The sequence below is a fragment of the Colletotrichum orchidophilum genome, assembly GCF_001831195.1.
Source record: "Colletotrichum orchidophilum strain IMI 309357 chromosome Unknown Scaffold_43.1, whole genome shotgun sequence".
NCBI classification, from domain to species: Eukaryota; Fungi; Ascomycota; class Sordariomycetes; order Glomerellales; family Glomerellaceae; genus Colletotrichum; species Colletotrichum orchidophilum.
The window spans coordinates 156,761-178,942 of record NW_019172999.1 but is presented as its reverse complement, the minus strand read 5'-3'; the positions used below and the strand labels follow the sequence as shown (position 1 = coordinate 178,942).

Below are 22,182 nucleotides of genomic sequence, written 5' to 3'. Positions count from 1 at the left end.
CTGTCTCCAGGCCAGACCGCTCATCAAACACAATGAACATATTCCCTTATCTTAAACATCCGTCCTCTGCCTTGACCTCATGTTATATACGCCTCTACCCGACCACCGATGTGGATCACGTCAAATGTGCCGATTCCCCATGAATAGAGTGGAGACAATCGACTCCCGAGTCTGCGTCCGCACCGAACCCATAGCGCCGGTCCCCACCCAACCTTCAGAAAGCCCCGCTTCGACAACCTCCGCTGTGCGACCGTCCCGTCCCGACCGGCCTGCCCGCTTCCGTCCATGAATACACTTCGTGTTACCTGGTACCCGTACCTCACCTCATGGGACATCACACACACCTCAGTCATACAAGCAGGCTTTTTTACTCGTTCCGCAGCGACACGGGGAATCAACTTTGCACCACTTTTCATAAGAAAATAAAATAAAAGATTCGCCAGCATTTCAGCTCTAGCTCTCGCTCTAGCTCTGGCTTTCATGAAAAAAAAAAAAAAGGCGCCCCTAACGCCGTACCTCATGCTGTAGGTTGTAGCTTTCGACATCAAGCGAAAATGACAAATTATCTGCATCTTGGCTGGACTAGGAGATCTTCCTTCATGAGATGCATACAATATCCAGCAATTACTTTCAGACGAATCAGCCCTCCTCCCTCTCAAGGGGGGCGATCCGGAGGGATGTATTCCAATCCCACTTCAGATGCATCAAGCCCGCCCCCCTCTCCCACCTCGCGAGTCCGTGATAATGCAGCAGTAGTATCATCAACCCGTATGCTGCGACGACATGATGCAAATAAAACAGGTTCGACGCAACCTGCTACCGACGATGGGCCGACCGGCAATGCAATGCAAGCCAAACGCCTTCACGCCAACCCCCAAATCAAAGCTCCCCACCCCCCGACGACGCGTCATGACGAAGTAGAAACAGAAGAAGAAGACCCCCTCGCCAAGCTGAGCAGACTGCTCACGACACCACCCGAAACAGCCCTCGTCGGTTCATCGTCGTCCACGGCCTTGATGTCACCCATCACCAGACGCGACAGCACGCTGCCCGTATTCCGAGCTTCCCTCTCTTTCTGTATCTGCTGCGTCGCTAATTCGGCCTCAGACTCCTGATGTTGTTCAGAAGACTCCCTCGCGGTCTTGGTCTCCCCGACCTCCCCAACCTCTTTCTCGGGAGGCCCATCACGGCTTGAAGGCGGCTGTACCGTGACCCTCGGCAGGGCCCTCTCCGTCGTCTGCGTCTGCGTCTTCGTCTCCTGCTGCTGCTGCCCCGGTCGCGGCTTCACCTGCAGCCTATCGAGAGGCACGTTCTCCTGTCCCGTCTGAAGCTTGTAGTTTGCGAGCCCGAGCTTGAGTCGCAGGATCTGGGCTTTCTGGATTACCGGACCATCAGTGTCAGCAATCTTGTTTTTCCAAACGTCGTCCCAGGATGTCATCTCCAATACCACCCGAGCCGGGTGGTACTGAGACGTGTGGAAGGGTTGGGGGCAGTCCGTACCTGACGCGCCTCCTCGCGGGTCAATAACCTTCTCGGCCTCGGCGGCGGCAGGGTCCTAGCCTGCTCTGCGTCGGGCTCGGTGAGGATGGTGGTGTTCTGGGACGTGTCCATGGCGGAAGTGTCGAACACGGCCGACGTGTCGGGGGACACGGAGCGGGTTCGCGGTGTCTCGTGCCGCGAATCTTCTTGCTGTTCCTGCTGTTCATCGTCGCCCTGAATCTCGGGTCGTGGTTGTTGTTCGCTGTCTTGTTTTTGCTCTTCTGATTCTTCGCTCTGGTCCTGTTGAGCAAGACAAGCGTATCAGTATACCGATTCCAGCAAATACCGTTCATCGACTTTTCGGGGGTTCATCTCACCTCAATGGCGTCGGGCTCAACGTCCACGTCCATCTCCGTCTGTGCGGGCGCGGTAGTTGGTGCGGGTCCGGATGCAGAAGCAAGGGCTGGTGAAATAGCTTCCGATGCCAAAGCAAGCTCTTGTGCAGGTGCCGGTGCAACTTCAGGTCCATATGCGGGTGCGGTGGCGGCGGCGGCAGCAGCAGCAGCAGCAGTGACAGGCAGTGACGCTGCAGAGGCGGGCTCCTGGCAGTGCTTCTTGTTGGGGCCGATGGCGTTCTCGTCAAAGATGTCGACGGCGGCGAGGGGCCTCTTGAGATTGAGAGCCTTGACGGGGCTTTTGCGCGGCGAGCTGGGCTGCATCAGCTTGGAGTGTTTGTGCAGCTTCGTGGGCAACATCGCGTTCACGTTCGCGTCCAGGGGCGCGAGGGCGCGTCTCTTTGCCGGCGATGGGGGGTTCATGATCTGTGTAGTGAATGTGCGTGAGTGGATGGGTGTAAAGACCGTGTATGTATGTTTTCTTTTCTGTTCTCGTTCTTCCTGTACCACCGTTGAAGATCGAGAAAGGCCAAGGTTATTGGGGGGGAAAGAGAGGGAGAGGAGGATGGGGGGTCGGGACCCTCGTGGTGGTGAATGGAGGTGGGTAGGTGTTGACGGGATGGGACCTGAGTGTGTGGTGAGGTGTGGAGGAGGGGAGGGATGAGGAGGGTTGGAGAGAGGCAGATCAGGTGCGTCTAGCTAAAGCCCAATGTACCTTAAGGTAAGATAGCTAAGCGGCACGGAGGGGGGGACACTGAAAATAGAGGGAGAAAGAGAGGGAAAGTTGCTATTCCCACTCAATTGCCAATTACAAAAATACTGTCAAGCGAGCTCTGGACCGTGTTTCGTGGCTGGCGCTGGGAATTGGGGCGAGCCGTAGCCGTAAACGAATGAAGAACGACTTTCGCCCGCGTGCAGCTATAGCAACAAAAATGCGTAACCAGTCCACTGGACAGGACTGCTCTCTGCCCGTGCGTTTTTTTTTCACCTAAATAAACAAATAAAAGCACGACATTTGTTGATGTTTGATATCCAGTGTCAACGTCGCAGAGCAGGGTCGGCCTTGAGGATTCGAGGGAGAAGTATGAAATGTGAGCAAGCACGCAAGATATCCTTTAACCAAGGGGGAAAAGGGGGGGGGGAGGAGCGAGGAATCAAACGTGTTGTTGACTGGCTTAGGGTGCAATATGATAATGACCCAGGTCACACAGGCAAGACGCGTAAAGAGGACCTTGGTCGTTTGTCTGAGAGGGAAATATGTAAAAGTACCAAAGGTAGCGTCTCAGGCACGCTGAGGATTGACCGCGTACCTAGCCGCGAAGTACCTATAGGTAGGTAGTGCACTTCCAGGTTCTTCTTCACTGCATGAACCTCACTGTAAAAAGTAACCTTACCGACCTGCCAAAAGAAAGAACCCTGAAAAAAGAAAAAAAAAAGAAGAAGAAGAAGAGTAATGAACCACCCAAAATCGCGGCCTTTCCCCCCTGTTTGGTGGCTGGCAGCTTGGTCGCGTACCCCTGCTGCGTCCATCCCACCCGCACGCCACTGCTTTCATCTGGCCCGGGTAGGCACTGCTACAGACTCAGGGACCTTACAGCGCAATGAGGCGCTGTTTGGGGGACTCAATGGTCCAGAATGCGGCTTACATAAGGAAGGCAACACCAGCAAAGTCCCCAGAGGCGCGTGTCTTTACAAGGGTCCGCTAGCCACCGTCCATCGCATCTGGTCTAGCGCTAACCAAGACGACATGCAGGTACCGGGGGCACGCCCGTTCAGGGTCCACGCTGCTGGGATCGACGTGACACCTCCCCCGACCATCTCAAGATCCCGTCCGGTCATTGCAAGTCGTGTTAATTGCCAACACCACGCGTCGCTGGCACCAGCATAACTTTTGGCACGGGCTCCCCCTCCATCCTCTTCTTCTCGTCCTCGAGCCAATGGGCTTCTCTGTAGGTTACTAAAGCTTCTCATTGTATTCCTTAGCACAAAAGGCCTCAATGTCACAGTTCCGCGGCACACGCTCGTTTTGTAGACTTGGGTATCATTCCTCTCGCCCTTGCAAGAGTCGCGCTGACGTTTTCGTCATCGCCAAGGAAAGTAACTAAAACAATAATGCCTCCCTCGATACATACAACGCGTAGTAGCTGTCTCTCCAAGTGAAATAATCCTCAAAAGACTGGGAGAAAGAAAAGAAAAAAATAACAGTCATCGTCGTCTCAAAAAAACGAGGGCCATGCACTGAGCCAACAACCGTTGTCCATATGCCACGACGGCTCAGGTAATCTCCATATATCAAAAATCGCAAACGCTTGCAAAAGAGACCAACTCAGAGCCTGCACACTGAGCCAGTCTGCAACCCTGCCCGAGGAACGCCAAACCCTTGCTTTTCCCAATGCTAACCTTGCCCACCCATCCAATGAACCGGCTGGTCGTCATTCGTGGAATTCTCTCCGGGGGTATCCAGCAGCCGCCTCTCCCATCATCATTTTTTCGGTCGCTTCTTCATCCTCTGCTTCTTCTTCACTCAGTCTCTAGTCTCCGTCACTCACATCGACGACGAGACATCGAGTGAGTATAGGCTGTTGTCGAACTGGAACGGCTTGTTGAAGTCATTTGTCACTTCATCCCAGTTGGGGAACTGTTCCATCGGCATCGCCTCCTCCAGCATCAGGCCCTCAAACTCGGCCCCGCCGTCTTGTAGGCCCTCGAGACCGTCCATGTTGATGTTGTTCATGTCGAGAAGCACGTCCACATCGACTTGTTGCCAGTTGAGGTCAATGTCCAGATGGACACCCTCCGAAATATCGCTGTTGGGTTCCGATGACCCGCTGTCCTTGCTCGACTCTGGTGTGTCGTTAGGCGTCTGGGACCGATACACAGCCATGTCGCTAATGACACCGTTGGCACCAAGCTCGAACTTGCCTAGGTTGTTGAATAGGCTCTGCGGGTTGATCGTTGTGGCCCAGGCGTCCATCGGCGGGGCCGGTGCTACAGCCATCTCGGGTTGCTTGTGCTCCATCTTTGGCGTACTGTCTGTCTTGCCAATCGCCAGCTTGTTGTCCTGTGCTTTCGCTCCCATCTTGCTGCCTGTACGCTGCATCGACGCATCTCGGGACATTGGCGTCGCACCCGGGTTGCTTGCCGGTGTTTGGCCCTGTTTAGATGAGTCCTGGCCCATTGGTTGCGCAGTCACCGGCACCTGACCGTTAACGTCCAACCCCAACGAGAGGGCCAAGTTCTCTTGCATGAACTTCATGGGGTCTTCAAGAGGCTTAACGTGTTCTTCTTGGATATGCGCCTGTCGCGCCTGCTCTGAGGGGAAACCTGTTGTCGCCATCTCGCAGTCTGTTTCGGGGCACAAAAACATCGGTTTTGGCGGTGCCTTCGGTTCAGGCATGGCGTGCCTTTTCAGTTCTGGGGAGCCCGACTTGCTGATCTGGGGCGACGGGGTGGTCTGGTTCGGTTGCTGGGGCGGCGTAGGCTGTGCCCCCGTCTTGGCCTTCTTCCGCGGGTTCGGTAGTTTGAGGTTGTCCCTGTTCACCTTTGGCCGGTCCATGTAAGTGGGATCGCCGTGCGGAGAGGTTGCGTTGAACGGGAACGGAGGTTGGCTTGTCGTGGGTGCAGCTGGGGGACCACCGCTCTTGCTATTGGATCGCTGGTGCATATTGTTTAGAGCCTTCGTCTGCTTCTCCAAGTTGGCGGCACTCAATGGCGTCACCTGTCCGCCTTGAGCAGGGGTGGCACCAGCCTGGTTCGGCGGTGCGGGTTGACCTGGCTGAGGTGGCACGGCACCAGCTTTCTTGCCGAGATTGGCGCAATCGCGCGCCATGCTCTCGAGGAGCCGACGAACCTCGTCAATCTCGGCGGGCCTCACACTGAAAACCGGCTTGGGGTTCATCATATGTTCGCCGTCAGTGAATTGCCTGATCATCCGTAGTCGCTGGAGTATGTTAGCAAAAACGGCCAGTGCATATGACGATGCTTATCAACTTACAGCTCGGAAGTAGCTCTTGGCGCGCGTATCGTCACGAGTTGCGGCATACCAGCGACCAAGGGCCTTTCCAATCTTGCCCATGTCAACTACGATCTTCATGAGCTTGGCACATGTCTCTGTACGCTGCTCTGGTGACATAGGAATATCCGGCATGTGCTCCGCCGTCATCATTAACCTCTGCTCTTCTTGGCCAATGCGCCTGAGCTTGTCAAAGTCGTTCTCCGTAGGGGCAATGCCCGGGTTTGCAGCTTGCATTGCCTGTTGGCGACTCTTCATCGCCTCGTACTTGGCCTTCTGTTCGGGAGTCATGGTCGCTATTTGCTCAGGGGTGAAATTCGGAATCTGGCGCATCTGGCCCGGTACGGCAGTAGGTCTCTGGGTTTGATGAGATGCCTGAGGGACGTCGGCAGGCTCGTCAGTGCTAGGGCGCTTGAGGTTCTTTTGCAGTGTTGCAGGCGAGGGGTTAGGAGGCTGCGCCTGGTTGCTCGAGGCCGGACGGTTGTTGTTCCTTGGCGCCGCAACGTTGGCAACAGCCTTCTGATCAGGAGTAGCGCTTTGTTGCTTCGGGGGTGCCGGCAGTGCTTGGGCAGGCGTCGGGGTGATACTTGCTGGTAGACCGGGCTGCGGCATTTGAGGCGGTTGAGGTGCTGACACCGGAACGTTTTGTCCTCCGGGGGCCGCTAGCCCTTGTGACTGAGCCTGGCGCATGGCCATCTCTTTCTGCATCGCGGCAGCCATCTGCCGTTGTTTAATCTGGATGATGAACTGTCTCAACTGATCGTCGGTAAGGCTAGCAATCTTAGGGTTCGCCTTGCGAGCGTTCATGATATCAGTTGGCGTCACCTGAATCATGTGAGCTGGAATATTCGGCATACCAGGTGGCATGCCTGGTTGGTTGGGTGCCTGCGGGTTCTGCACGCCGTTGCCAGGTTGCATGCCATTCGGCTGGGTTTGGGCTTGGGCTTGGGCTTGCTGAGGCGGCTGCGCAAGTTGTTGTGGTTGGGCCTGAGGGGGAACCTGTTGTGGCGGCTGAGATTGAGGCTGCTGTGGTTGCGGCGTTTGCTGTTGCTGCTGCTGCTGCTGCTGCTGCGCCGCCGCCGCCTGTGCTGCCTGCTGATTGCGCTTTTCCATCTGCCTCTGCATGTATGTAGCGAACTGCGATCTCTGAATTCTCTCAAGATGTTGTTGCAGCTGCGGCTGAACGGGGTTTTGTGAGAGCCATTGCCGAAGATCTTTCCACTTGCGTACTTCAGGAGGGGCGCGAAGCTGGTTTCCTACTTGGTGGAGGACTGGCGGCGGCAGCTCCATGCTGTCCATCATGACTTGGTGAGCGGGGGCTACAGGTGTTTGTTGGTTCCTCAATCTATTCAACATCTGTTGTTGCTGCGCAATCAGTTGCTGCTGGTTGTTAGGAGCTCCAGGCTGCGCTTGCTGAGGCATCATGCCGTTGGTCATGAATTGATTGCCGTTGGCGACGTTGAATTGTCCAAGCTGCCCTGGCCGACCCTGCATTTGGCCCGGGTTACCCATGGCATTCATTTGCATCTTGCGCTGCTGCTCCTGCCACTTCGTCATGACCTCATGCAACTTGTCCGGGGGCAGACCGTGGACGGCCTGCCTCTGCTCGGGGTTCATGCTTGCCATCATGTTGTGGAAAACCGGGTTATTGTTCAGGTTCATGTTACCCGCTGCGCCCATCGGCCTCTGGTTTCCCTGGTTGAAACGGGGATCGAGAGTACCGGCAAAGGGACCATTTGCCTGTGCCCCGTTTTGCCCTTCCATGGGCATGGCACCGGGAGGGCGGCGCATGGGGGTGTTCAAAGTGTTCATGCCCGGGCTCTGAGATGGCGGAGCGCCATTGAGACCGTTTGGCTGCCCCTGTAACTGCCTGGCTTGCTGTTGAGCACGCATTTGCGCCGCATGTTGCGACTGCTGCTGCTCCATCTTCAGTTGCTGGGCCTGCTGCATACTCAATTGTTGCTGAGCTTGATTCGGTCGCGGTGTTTGGCTCTGTCCGGATTGGTTAGGCATTCCTTGACCTTGGCCCCCAGCGATGGGTTGCGGTGTAGCGTTACGCGCTGGGCCATTGCTTGCAGGAACGACCATCTGGCCTTGCTCCTGGGCTAGTATACCCGCCTTTTGCTGGTTCATGATGCTCTCCATGGTAAACTGGCCAAAGTCACCGTTGCCAGATTGCATGTTTGCCGCGTTCATCATCGCAGGGTTGATTTGTCCTCTGCCGGCCTGCATCATGGCCTGGGCTTGGGCGGGGTTCATATTGGGCGGCATGCCACCCTGTTGCTGTCGCTGTCTGGCCAAGGCCGCGTTCTTTGACAGGCCTTGGAAGGCCTGGTGTTGGAACCAAATTAAGACCGGGTCCTTGCCCTGAGCGGTGTATTCCTGTGCCCGTTGTGCGAATCGGGTCTGCACAATGTTGCGATAATGGTTTTTCTGAGGATCGGGGCAGGCGGATGCCATCTTTTGTGCGAGCTCCATCACCTTTTGCTGGTCGTGGGGTGTAAGATTTGAAGCGTCGGTAGGTATGCCGTTCTGTTGTCGGGCCTGTCCCCCGGGCATCTGGAACATCTGCTGGTTGGGCCCTATCGGTTGGCCACCCTGATTGCCCATGTTGACACCCATTTGGGCCTGCTGAGGAATCTGCGACGCCTGCATCTGGTGCTGAAGATGCTGGAAACCCTGCTGTTGATTTTGGCCCATTCCTCGACCCATCTGGTTCTGCATGGCTGCGTTCTGGTTCATCATGAGCTGTTGCTGAGCCTGGGCGGCTGCCTGGGCCTGCATGTTGTTCGTCATGCTCTGCTCATTCGCCTGTCGTCGTCGGAAGAATTCGTTCGTCTTGTTGCTCATTTGTGCCTCGTACTGGGCCTGCATTCTTTTGTTAGGGTTTTCCTATACCGGGGAAGAGAAATCAGGGTGGAAATCTCCGCGCGAAACCTTACCTTATCTTGCGACTTGTTAAAGGCATCGCGCTCAAAGTTTACGCCTACTTCTGCCGCCTTCATGAAGTCAATGTTGGTCACGGCAAGGCCGATGTTTGTGATTCTGGAGAAGAAAGACGTCGTATCAGTCACAGCGCAAAAACCGAGAAACTAGAGGGTGGAATTCGGGTCAACGTACAAGTTATGGCACTTGATCATGCGCTCTTGAATGGCCACGCCGGCTTGCCAGCCCGAGTGTGGCTGTTGCTGGGCGAGCATAGTCTGGTAAAGAAACTGGTTCAACTGAACCTGGGAGGGTCGGGGACGCGGCTGCTGCTGCTGCATCATCCCCGCCGCTCCCGCCATGTGTTGCATGTTTGCGGCCATGGCCGCTTTCCACGGGTTTTACACAAGTCTCCTACGACAATCCCAGAACCGACAGCTTCGGTCTGGAAGGGGCCAGGGACCGTCGATCGACTGCTGTGATGAGGTCCGCGGTCCGGTAACAGAGCTGTATAGAGGTCAGAGTTTAAGTTTGGTCGAGTAAGAGGTCCACAGGTCAGGAGTGGCGCTGGTCTGGTTTTGTTCTCAACAAGGAGGCACGGAGCCGTCGACTATCTGCAGGGTGCCTAACGACTTGCGACAAGCATGAAGGAGCCAGTCGGATGTCGTGAGCGATTGGAAAGCCTTCGTAGAAGATATTGCGATACAAAGCAAAATCTTCCTCGTCGTCCGTAGGCGTGTAAGAGTTGTTGAGCGTCGGTAGAAGGATAACGAGGCAAGCGAAGGTGGTTCGGCAGTCTCGTCTCGTGTTATTTTTTCGTTAACCAAGATTACGCGGAGTCGATGAATAGACCCGAGCGCCTGTGCGGCAACGACTTTAGATGTTGCGCCAGTCACTGTAACATGAAGCTGAGAGAGGAAGATGCAGTTGACTCGATCAGAAAGAAGAGTGAAGGGCAAGTGGCCGCGACGTGAGGTGGCTGTCGGTGGTGGGTTGTTGTGGTTGCGGTTGTGTCCGTCCAGGAGCGGCGGAAATTCCAGAGAGTGGAGGGTGGGCGTGGACAGCCGCAGGTCGAGACAAAGCGAGCCGGGGATCTTCGAAAACGGGACGGTGCTGTGCGTAGCAACTTATGCAATACAAACTTATCGTCTCTGTAAGCGTCACCAAACCCTGGTTTGGTAGACAACGCAGCGAGGTTGATGAAAGGCTCACGAAAAGGAGAAGACCACATCAACAACGACGGAGCGTTCGTGTGGAGTGTGTTGGAGGAAGAGAAAAAGAGGCAGGAGAGATGGTTGCGCGCGAAAGAGAAAGAGAGAGAGACAGAGAGGTGTGTGTATGTGTGCGTGCGTGGGTGAGGTGAGCAATGGGTTACGGCAGAGGACGGGATCCTTGGGCGTGGTGGAGCCTCTGGAGATGGGCTTTGCTCGACCAGTGCCAGTTGATTTAGGTTCTGGTGGGCTCAGGATTGGCGCCTTTTTAAGCGTGGAGCCTATTTTTGCCTGTGTTCGACGGTCGACTGGGGTGGCTGAAACGACAAATGGGCGAGGAAATGGAGGTGGGATGCTGTCGTCGTAATCGCCCTATATCGCGGGAGGACGCTCGTTCACCTTTCTCTGGAGTGAATCAGACAAGCGAGGTGAGAGAGGAGAAGGAGAGGGGATTCAAACATTCTCCAAGGGGAGAGGCGACCAGGCGACTGATGAGGAGGAGTACCCGGAGGAGGAGGATGAGGCCGGGTAGTCGTGTGTAGAAAGAAAGGGAGGGAGGGAGGACGTGGACGAGGATGAGGACGGAGGTCGGAGCAGATAGGTAGGCAATAGGTCAGGTAGGCAGGGCGAAGAGAGAAAGAGGGCGCGCGCAGTGATGAGTGTTGTGGTGGTGGTGGTGGTGGATGTGAGTGAGACTGTGAGAGTGACTGTGGACGAGGTGCCGGGGTACCTTAGAAGACGGGACTGAGAGAAGAGAGGATGGGGCCTGCAGGGCGGCGAGATGCGCAGGTGGAGAGGGGAGGGCGTGCGACAACACGAGGATGGCTTGGTTTGGTGAGAGATGATTGGACAAGAGACCAAGAGGGAGGGGGTGTGTATTAAAATGTGAAGTGGGAGGTGGGAAGTAGCTGTGGCAAGGAGCAGGGCAGGGCAGCAGCAACAGCAGGCAGGAGCCAGGTACCGGTGAGCTTGGGGAGGTGCACGAGGTACCTTACCACCCATGCCTCTATTCACGTGCAAGGGTCCGCCACTGGTTGGGCGACGAGGGAGAGTCCTGCTGGACGTTTATCCATAGTTATTTGACACTCCTCTATTATACAGTTCCTCGGAACAACGATTTCATATTAGTCTATTCTCGTATCCGTCTTTTTATTACTCGTAAATGGTTGTTGGCGTTCGTCCCGGTGAGGGAGGATGCCGTTGGTCTTGAGGGCAAGGCAGTCCGTGTGAGTGAATCTTGAGTTGAGGGTGAGAGCAGGGAGCCCGCAAGGTACCTTGGGCAGTAAGGTACCTTTGGACGAAAAGGTACACATTTCACCAAGCGCTGCACAGCAATACCGGCATGGAAAAGACAGTCGCAGCAGCCCAATTTTGAAGTCGCCACCTGCCATCTATCCGCCTGCTCGCCAACACTGACTGCATTGGCATCAGAATTTGGACTGGTCCCGGGCCCGCGATGGATTGTGCAGGATGGAAAACATAGCAGACGAGGAAAGACGGGCAGGCAAGATACAAGTCCAGAGGTAGGGGGAGGAGGGAAGGGAAGCCAGGCGGGCCAAAGTGGGCACCTGGCAGAAAATGGGGTCCTTTTCTTCCCTCCTTTCCTTCGGCGGCGGTTGGCCTTTTTTTTTTTCTTCCTCTTAATTCTGCCTTCGCGCCTCGAGAGGGACTGGACTGGCTGGGAGGGGAAAAGTAGACGAGCAGGGACTGGGACGTGGACTGGAAGGGGGGGGGGGGGGGGGGGGGGTGTGTGTTTTTTCGGCGGGGGGGGGGGGCCAGCCTCCCAAAAACCCCACACTTCCTCCTCCCCCCCCCACCCCCCCCCCCCCCCCACCCCCCCCAACAAAGCACGTCCACCTCCCCTCTTCCCCCCCCCCCCCCCCCCCCCCCCCCCCCCCCCCTTCTAGGGCCCCCCCCCCCCCCCCCCCACGCACATTCTCTGCCTGCCTCGATCTCCCACTCGTCCACTATGCCACCAAGCAAGCAGGGTCTCTGTCGCTTTTGCTCCATCTCACCGTCCCTCTCGCCCATTGCACCTTGTTCAGAGACATACACTCTCGAGGTAATATCTCCCGATGCTGGTACTGGTGCAAAAGAAGAGGCCAACAGCTGTCGCCATGTACTAGTCTACCACGACAGCGGTGTGGGAAGCGGTCAGCGTCGTCCGCCAGACTGTATCATGGGTGCTAACACGATACAACTTGGCAGCCAACTCTAGACCATGCGTACCTTAAGCCCAGGCCCTACGGGTAGGTAAGCAACTGACGACTGACCAGGACGATTGCGGTCCATATACATCCAATACGCAAGCTGCAGATCGCACACTTGAGGCGCATCTGAGCAGCGGCTCGGAAACGACGACGTCGACGAACGACGTGGTGCGAGTGTGGTGGTGTCCTCGCCTCATCTGCTTCATCTTACCTTCGAGAGCTTCTTTCACTCCGTGCTAACCGACGGTACAAAGTACAGACAGACCGAAGAGGTCAGTGCCGGGGCCAAGGGTCAGAGCTAACCTCAATACCGGACCCCGTATGTCTGATGTACCTTGCCTTGGCCTTGCCCTGGGCCTTTGGTCCTCTCTCTTTTTCTCTCTCTCTCTCTCTCCTCTCTGAGGCCATTCCAAAGGGTATCCAGCTTTGGGGGCTGTCACAAGTACGGTATCCGTACTGTTCATCTCCCTCCAGCTACTCAGCTGTACGAACCACTGGGACGGATACTGACCGTTGGTTCGTCAGAATGGCAAACTCATTGCGACCTGACGAACACCATGAGGCCTCACCAGCAGATCGTGGAGGAACAAGTCCCATGGCGAGGACCATCTCGCAAAACCCCGGTCACGCGCCTCGTTCGTCAGTGATTTACATCACCCGGTGAGCAGGGCAAGGCAAGCCGGTAAGAGCCGGCACGGCTACACCACCGTCCACTGGCCACGGCACCTCATCTGTTACCAACTACCAGGGACTTGCCCCGGGCAATCCGCGATGCAAGAGACGAAGGAATGTAAAGGAATTTCGACATCCCTAATCCTTCACGTCGCTCCAGCTATGACAGCTATTAGCTGCTATTCGCACCATCTACCAACAGACTCTTTTTGCATTCCATGCCGGGTGCTGGTGAACAGTCGCCGACTTCTCCGGCTTCCAATGGTTACGCCACGCATTCTTGGAGCATGGTACAACCCCTCGGTACCCCGATACAAATCGGCAATCCAATGTCTCTCTAAAGTCCAGCCATCGCAAGACATTGGCCCACTGGCGAGTTTTCCCCTCTACGAACGAACGGCTACCCAGGCCTAGTGTGCGAAACGAATAGGTGTAGACCATCCGTCGACCTTTTTGGGACGAGCCTCATTTGTCTTTGCCTCGTTTCTTCTTGTTCCTTGCCCTCTCGTCTTGCTTCCCGAGTGGGCAAGTCGGGGTTCATTCCTGTTACTTTTCCCCCCATCTGCTTCCACTTCCAGTTGAACTACTCTGCCGTCACACTCTTGTCATTCCTATTCGCACGCCGTCTTGTCTTCCAGGTCCCCACGTCCCAGCAACACGGTCCTCAAGTCCAAGTTCTTCCCGCCCACGCATTCTCCGATTCACGTTTCAGCTGTTGCCTTCTTTCTCTTGCCCCCCACCCAATTATATTGTTGTCCCTGTTTCTGTTCAGGAGACAAAGCCGACTTGCCCGCTGAGAAGAAGCTGCGAATACGGCAACGTAGCGGGGGGCAGCTGCCCTTGCATTGATACTCTGTAACTAGTGAAAGAGAATCTCGACCGCAAGCACTCCCGATACTTCGTACACTAGAGAACCTCACATGGCGTCTGCAGCAGGGAAGAAGCCGTGTAAAATTGGGCCGCGGCGCGCAGCGTCTCATTGTGGTCAGAAAGGGCACACCTACCTACACAGTAGGAGAGACGGAACCGGGGGCTCTCAGGGAACGCAAGAGAGGGAGAAAGGCTCAAAAGGCTCGAGGCTCATGGCTCATGGCTCGAATTGCTGCTTTTTCCTGGACACGCTGCACACAATACACCAGGGTCATCCCTGTCTAGCTCAATTGTACACATGTGCGCTAGTCCGGAAATGGCCAAATCGTGACGGCTGCTTCTCACAAGGTGGGAAGAGTACCTGAGCTTGTGCCAAGTGACCGCGGCGGTATGGAGGCGTGACCTGGCGGTGTATCCGCTGGCAATCCGTACTTTTCAAGGAGCCATTTGAATTCTGCCAAAGGTGAAGAAGGAGTGTGCGAGATGCGTCGAACGTTCAATGTTCAACGGGTAGGTCCAAGGTGGCGGGCGAGACCAAGATCAAGGAATGGACGTTGGTATTAGGCTCATCCACATCGATCCATCTCAATATGAGGTGGGCGTTGCAGCGAAACGGGATGAAGTACATGCGTGCCGGGAGGAGGAAATAACAAGGGCGCGGAGGCACGGATGCACGGGGCCACGGGCACCCTGCGAGTCCCAGATTCTAGTCAAGCTAGTGCCCACTGCCACATCCTCGACCTCTCGCTCACTGTCCACTTCTCTCGAGGACACAGGGCACAGGCAGAGAATCCGCCTCGTAGTCCCTCGTGTCACACTTTACTCACTACAAAGCAAGACCCGGATTCCCCATACCATACTCTCCATAAATGACCATCTTGCCCTCCCCAAGAGGCGACAGCTGAACCAGGGTGAACGGAGCCAGCGTTCGACGTTTGGAGGGAGTAGAGGGACCCTACAGAAAACGCTGACAATCATCTGAACTGAGATCGGCCGTTGGCCTTGGGCGACGCTGGCTACAAAGCCTTGCCAAAATAAGGTGCTTCACTCTTTCAATGCGATGAGATGAGCACAAGCAAGTGTGTCACAGAAGTATGAGAGATTGCCTTGCTGGTCTGGGCAGCAGTGGGTGACTAATGAGCAGTGTTGGTTGGATTGACGGTTTGCTCAGAGTTAGAGTAAGGTAACTGTAGAGATGGGATAAGCACATAAGGTAATAGGGGAGAAAGTGTAATAAAAGCTGCCCGTCGACATCAGTCAGGTAATAAGGTTCTTCTCAACCGGCTCCAAACTAAAAAAGAAACAAGGTGTTGGCAGTTGGGAACATCAAACGGACGAGATCTGCCTTTTTGTTTTTCTGCCAGTCCTAATCTACCTTGCCTGCTTGTACGGTTACTTTGCACCCGTCGTGGAGAACCAGTACTTGTAAGGAATAAAAAGAACAAGATTCTTTCTTACCAAATGACCGGTTTTCTTCTGCCGGGAATCATTTCCATAAACTTTTTATAAAACACAAGGGCAAATTCTTTTCATTGCGCTCTGGACATATTGGCATCATCTTTTGCCCATGTAGAAAGACACGATGAGGATGAGTAAATCTCCGAGTCCAAAGTCCAGAGTACTTTTCGTGCGGAAGTGGCAGCTGGTCGTTGCTGCAGAGGATCTCCAGCTAAGAAATCCCAAGCCATCCAGGAAGAAAGTCCCCCCTCAGCTAGCTACACCCTACCCCCTCCTTCTCATTGACTCGATGACGCCCCCCCCCCCCCCCCCCCCCCCCCCCCCCCCCCCCCCCCCCCACCCCGCCCACACCCCTCCCCTCTCTCCCTCCCCCTGTCCCCCTCTCCTCTCCTCTCCTCTCCTCCCCCCGCCCCCCCCCCCCCCCCCCCCCCCCTTCCCCTGGGCCGTTGGCCCCGCCCCCCGCCGCCTCCTCCGTCAGGCGCTATGATGATATGTCTGGGTCTATTCGGTACTTGCCTAACCTTGCCGGTGACTGATACTTAGCGTCCCGTTGCTTCTGGATGGGTCAAGTTGGAACCTACCCGGGAGAAAGGGTGTGGCCCACCCAACTCGCTGCCCGCCTGCCAGTGAGTGCCTGCCTCGTCCTCCAAGTGCTCTGGGCCCCTCGTCGCCTCTCTTGATTACATCACTCTGCGTTGCAATGTGGGCGACGGCGGCCAGCAGCGACAGGTTCTTGTTACACACGCTTCCACTTTCTTCGCGCGTCCAACGGTTGGTCTTTTTCTGTTTTTGTCTTTTCTTTTGGCCCTTCTTTTTGCCTGGCTTGCCTGGCACGCCTGGTCCGTCTCTTGGTATTTGTCGAATCACCACGGCCAGGATAGCAGCCGCGATACCAAGCTCGGCAGATAGGTATCGACCTTCGCTTTCCTATCAGACCAACATCATCCGGAGACCAACCAACCAACCTACCTACACATGCTCTCTCGGTTCTCGACCGTGTGACATAAACCCTCATATCCTTCTCTCTATTCCAACTTCCGCTGCTTGTCAGACCGCTGACCAGAAAAGACCGTGACTGGCTGGACTGCGCACAATAAGGTTACGTCCCCAGACTCGTCTCGTTCCAGCCGCGTCAAGATGCACATACAGTATTAGCTCCTGTCAATCCTTCACTCCGGATCCGAATGTGGTCCATGGCCCCCGTCCCTGACTAAGAAACTGGTTGACACTCGTCACCTTACTCGCAATCGTGGCTTCCCCCCCTCAGCGGCCTGGGGGGAGGGTGGGACTGACGCTGAACTTACTTACTGAATACCAGTGCACTCTTGCTATGGAGACTACTAAACGGCTCTACTCGTCACCGACGCATAGTATCGAGAGAATTTCCCTGACCAAGTCTCGACTGCGCAGCTCACCTCATCCACCTCCGCGGTGGACGAATAGTCAGCATCGGAGCTGCAGAGTGGAAGGTGATGGCACATGGGACCAGCTTTCGGAGGGGCTCTTCTCCTGCCAAACAATCGTCCGGCCAGGTCTCAGAAACAAATAGTCTCCCGCTGCGCTTGGCTCCTTTTGCGGCCTCAACTCCAGACCACCCCCGTCCGTCCTTCATGGGCGCCACACTGCTGCTTTGCCAATGGCTCTGCGGCAGCATCCGGCGTACCTATGTGTGTCGCAGACGTGCCGCACCTTGTGCCAGCTGGCGGCGCTGCACACCTTAAAGAAGCCATGCAAGAACCGAGAAGCAATGAGAGGCAGGACAGACTGAGATACGGACAGACAGCATTCAAGCAAGCGCAGAGACGCAGACGCAGACGCAGACTCCCAGAAGACTTCAGTAGATTGTGCCAGGTGCCCCACAGCGCGCCGCGTACCTTGGCCGCCAAAATAGCATATCCGTTTCAAGTGTGGACGGCCCAGCATACGATGGGACGGGGGGGGCTAGGCCTTGGCCTTGGTCCGCAGGGCCATCTTTGTTCAACATGGCTCTGTTTCCGCACCGACTTCTCATCTCGCCCTGTTGCTGCTCAATTTTACGAGCTGGATAGAGCAGCTCTGCGGTTCTTCGTTGGCTATTGGCAGCCTCCAGCATGGAGACCACCGCTCTGTCATTCTCAGCCATATTCATCGCGGACGCAAGGATCTATGTGGCCAGGAACCGTGGCAGAGGGGCAGGTTGTTCTCCATGCCGCCAGCCGTCCAACGCCTTCGCCGAGTGGCCTCTCGCACTCTCTGATGGCGTGGGTGCTCGAACTAGTAACACTCCCGGGGGGCCGCCAGGTGGAAGGGGCGTAGGCTACTTTGTCCTGGCGTGCGCGTGGCTGACATCCAGTCTCGGTCAAGTCGGATCGCCTCACTAGCACATCACCCGTCCATTGGCGCTGCGTCTTCGGGGTCTTCTCAGCCCAGCAGGGGTCGGCAACACCATCAGCCAGATCCTTGATCCGGTAAACAGCTCCAACGGATCAAGGCAGCTGGTGTGCGTACCAAAGCTGGGCTGGATTTGTTTCCTTCTTTGCTTTTCGTATTCTACGTTTCGATGATATCAGTCATTGAACAAGTCTTGTCCACAGCTGGCGCACTCTGAAGAGACAAGAAATTTATTCTCGTCCGGTCCGGCTCGGAGGATTGACCGTTGTTCTGATGTCGACGTTCGTGCCGGTGAATCGGTGCTTCGCGTTATTGGCCCGTGTCTGCAACGATCACCGCCAAGGTTCCAACCCGCTATGCTATCGACAACATGAGTTGAATCATGTCGCATCAATCACTTTCTCCTTTACTAGCGTAGACAGAAGACGCATTTTTCACGGTTGACGAAATCATCCAAATGCACAAGGAACTACGATCAAGTCGGGAAGGGACCGTGTGCGCGGTCAACCGTCTCTTTCGGTTCCAAGCCCTATGCATTGGACCGCTTCCCCAGCCAAAGTGGCTGACAGGTAGACGGGGTCGTAGGATATAGAGAAACGAGGCAGGATTGCTGAGCGCTGCTGAACAACAACACAGGGGAGTACGTCAATCTCGTGCTGCAAAAACGGCGAGGCTAGTAGTTTACTACACGACGCCGCATCAGTTCAAATTGCGCTGGTTGACGAGAGAAAGAAAGCTGCACAGTCGAGATCGCGGTCTATTCGGGAGCCTGGGCAGGGATCGCCGCCAGGCTTGGTGTCTCCAGTCACTCTGAGGTAGAGTATACTACAGAAAGAGTTGGCAATGGCACCTGCATTGCGACGAACGTTGGGCTGTGAGACGATGTCTCTCTCCAATGATGGATGGTCGGTCATCTGGGGCAAAAGCAGACGAAGCGAGTTCGAACAAGGTCAACGCAGCACGGCTGCAAAGCAACCCACCCTACCAACCTTCTACCCGCCGTTGTGCTTCCACGCGGGAATCCCTGGCTTGGAACAAGTCCCTCATTCACCTCCGCCCTCCTATCACAGAATCCTTTTTTTTTTCCTACACTGGCTCGGATGATATGGGTGATATGGATGGTACCGTTGCTGTTGTGCGCTCGGGGTCGTGGGATGGACACCGTGCTCTCCTCCACGTTTGCACGTGTATTGACTCTGGCGGCAGGGGCCTTTGACTTGAGATACACGTTGGAATGAACGAAAGCAGCGATTTGGTATGGGCTTAGAGTTTGCGCTTTCGTTCCCGCTTGAACGGCACGGGCGAGGGTCATGCAGCTAACGAACTCGAGCGCAACCTCTTTTGCGGCCTCCGATCTTTTCTCTCTTGATGGTCGAAACGATACTCTAACCCGGAACCCTGAGTGCAATATGAAGCGTCCTGGGCAGGATTTGGGATGCCAGCAGCCCACTTCCCTTTGACGATCTGCGGGTCCCCTCCAAAGTTTCGAACTGCCAGTGCGGGAGCTAGGTACGCACACAAACCAGTTGATATGACGATCGAGTACACTCAACAGCAGAAGGAAACAAAAACAAGCAAACAGGTAATGTCGATCAACCTCTGTGGCCAGCACGAGGGGTTTGCTGGTCTCCATTGGAGGACATGATGGTGTGAGTTTGGACTTTGTCATACCGGGCAGAGGTTCGATTCGCAGGGGAATGGCGTCACCAAAGACACCACCCGTATCTAATGACACACACACACCCTCCTAGAATCAATGGATATCGAAGACGAATGTGGCCGGTTCCCATCGCATCACATCGCTCAGCCAAGTATATGCATTACGCACTGCATTTGACAGCCGTCGAAAGAGCTGCGAGTCTTGACATGCATAGCAACTGCTTGCAACTGCTGGAGACCATGAACAAAGGAAACGGTGCCCAACAGAAGGCAGCTCTTTTGATACAGTCGACGTTGTCTGATCGTCGCACTCAAATCGACGACCTGGGAAGGGCAAGGGGGACCAGACCCCCCCTCCCCATTGTGGTGGGTCGGGACCATGCTCGAGTCCCGGAGCCAGCTCCCCCATCCCATTGAGTGTGGGCATCCCATCCCCATGAGCCTCCTTCACGCACCGCAACATATAGCTGGCGCTTGCGTGTATCAAATGGGCCATCACCAAAACACCACCAGAATAAAAACGGCTACAGACACATACCAGACCTCTTTCTGTCCAGCCGCAGCTTTTCAATTACTTGTTGCGCAGGGGACATCGAGGAAACGAGCATTTATGCCCCTGAGGATCTTACTGGAATGTGACGGAAGCGTATGCGTGTCGCTGGGACGAGTGTCCACAGCGCGACAAGGCCGACCCCTGGTCGACGGGGACCACCCTAAAAAGCGAACAATGATTGGCTTTCAAATTCGGTAGGAGGCACCTGCTGTGTGTGTGTCTTCGTCTCATTTGGGGCCTGTCTCTCTTATCCCTCTCCTGTCCCTTCTTTCCACTCTGCAAAGACGGTGGCTTGAGATTACCACCCGGCCTTGTCGGTCGTCCTATAGCTCGTTCGGGTCGCAGCCCAGCGCGTGGCGAAAAAGAACCATTTGAAAGCAAACTGCAAACGGCCGGGAACTGATGAATAAATATATGTACTGGGAGAGAAGAGCAAGCGAGGCGGGATGTCAGTCAGAGCATCTTGCGTTTAGCGATTCGGTGATGCAGATCTCACCCATGCCTCACAGCTAATTCGGATCCTTAGGTTACCTTGAGTGAAGGAACTGACCGCCTCCTCTCAGAATCCGATGCCCTTCCAGAAGGCATGAAGGATATGCGGGAAACACTCCCTGTGGTAGAGACCTCGAGCGCGGCACCCTCTCCAACAGATTCGCGACATCGGCATGCCCGCCAACATTTGATACCTGCCTTGGCTAGGTATTCGTGTATTCGTGTTCAGCCTCCATCGGACTTTCAAAGCACATGCATGTCTGGCGGGTGGCGGCCGCTCTCTTGGACAAAGGATGACACTTGGAGAAACGCGATGGGCATTTTGAGAATCCGAACAAAGTAGGCAGGCAGAGAGCAGGGTGTCAGATGGCCACCCTTCGTTAGCTGACTGACCATCTGCTCGATACTTCTACTGATCCGAAGGGACTTGGCATCTGCTCTGTGCAAAAGAAAGGGCAGCTTGTCAGACCCGGGTCCGCTCTGGTCATGGAGCACCCCTGCTCCTTAGTTTTGTCCTTGACAGGGGTGTGGGCCGGGCAGCAAAGCGCGGTGATGGTCAACCGTCGACGTTGCTGCAGTACTTTGGAGAGAACAGAGCAGCCGACTGGAGGTCTTGTGGCTGCGGTTTACACTACAATACGTATGTGTCGTCCGTACGGATAGACGGGGATCGAATGTGCCCTCGCAACATTGCAGGGCGATTTGAGCAGCAGCGGCGCCTTCATCACGCTAAGAAGACTGTCCAGCAGGCAACGAAGGCTCGGGGGCGCAAAGCAGGCCCCCGTTGTCAGCCAGAAAAGCTAGAGATCTTGGCCTTTTTTTTCTCTCTCTTTCTTCGCGAGATGAAGGTTGAAGGACCCTGGGAATCTCTCACAGTGACCTAATACGCCTGGCTTGGGATTGGGAGAGGTGGAGAGAAGCACAGACATGCACCTGCAGGGCATCCTAAAGAGGGAACACGCCAATGAGCTTGGCTCTCCCGACCGGTACGGAGCTCACAGTGGCCCAAATCTATGCTGCTAACTGCTGCATGGGAAATGGGAGGAAGTGAGAGGGGGGGCCGACGACAGTTTCACCATGTGCTATGAGCCATCTGGTATTTGCCTGGCAGCCCTCCTCGGTGCTGTTCTTCTTCTTGAATGGCTGTGGGTTTCGAGTCCTCTTTGCTTCTTGTCTAAAGAAATATGACCACCAGAAAGCCACTGGGACAGATGGGAGAGAGGGAAAGGAACGGGAAGCATAATGGCTTGTTGATGGATGCCAACTGTGTGTCCATCATCCCGTCCACGGTGGTCCTGCAAGGCGTTGGACTGTGGCTTGTGAGTGGGTTGTGTTCAAGGAAACCCCTGGGATCTGCAGAGCCGGGTTTAGGGGGGCCAAATTCCGTATCTGTCGTGCTGCAACGCCAGGTATCGACAATGTGCATGGGTTGGCAGTCGTCGACTTTGCCGCCAGTTGCACCGGTTCGGGTGCCTTGCCTTGCCTTGCCTTGCCTTTTCCCTTGTCCCTTTGCCCTTTTTTCCCCTCCCATCTTTCCCTTTCTTCTTTCTGCTTCTTGTTAAGTTTGCCTCCTCCGTCGCCGCCAGGCCAGGACCTGCGGCCTAGGTTGTGTGGAGAGGAGACCAGACCCATTCTGGGCAGCGGTCGATTTTTGTCGACGGTAGGCGGAATAGTCTGTCGGTATCCCAGACGAGCCGAGGTTGACAGTGGTTGGGTCTGCACTTTGCGCATTTGCGGTGGGAGTGATTATGCTAGAGATTTACGCTTGTGGGTGTGTCGGAGAGGAAAAAGACGAGAAAGAGAGAGAGACACAGAGAGATAGAGAGAAAGAGAGAACGCGACAGGCCGCGCACTGGGACCAACACAAGCCTCCGCT

At 55.5% G+C, this 22,182-nt stretch overlaps 3 protein-coding genes across 3 annotated transcripts; 1 reads left to right on the top strand and 2 right to left on the bottom strand.

The window, feature by feature from the left end:
* Window positions 1-907: 907 nt before the first annotated feature.
* Window positions 908-2,297, bottom strand: CORC01_05985 (uncharacterized protein; the record flags this gene model as incomplete). Its single annotated transcript, XM_022617627.1, has 3 exons — window positions 908-1,375; window positions 1,501-1,779; window positions 1,857-2,297. 3 exons carry the CDS (start codon window positions 2,295-2,297, stop codon window positions 908-910), a joined length of 1,188 nt encoding a protein of 395 aa, XP_022475868.1.
* A 2,122-nt stretch (window positions 2,298-4,419) lies between these two features.
* CORC01_05984 (uncharacterized protein) lies at window positions 4,420-9,194 on the bottom strand (the record flags this gene model as incomplete). The annotated part of the gene is made up of 4 exons (XM_022617626.1): window positions 4,420-5,814; window positions 5,869-8,754; window positions 8,829-8,931; window positions 9,007-9,194. The coding sequence occupies 4 exons, from the start codon at window positions 9,192-9,194 to the stop codon at window positions 4,420-4,422; spliced, it is 4,572 nt and encodes a 1,523-aa protein (XP_022475867.1).
* Window positions 9,195-12,758: 3,564 nt separating this feature from the next.
* On the top strand, window positions 12,759-13,026 carry CORC01_05983 (uncharacterized protein; the record flags this gene model as incomplete). Its single annotated transcript, XM_022617625.1, has 2 exons — window positions 12,759-12,892; window positions 12,981-13,026. The coding sequence occupies 2 exons, from the start codon at window positions 12,759-12,761 to the stop codon at window positions 13,024-13,026; spliced, it is 180 nt and encodes a 59-aa protein (XP_022475866.1).
* Window positions 13,027-22,182: the final 9,156 nt, after the last annotated feature.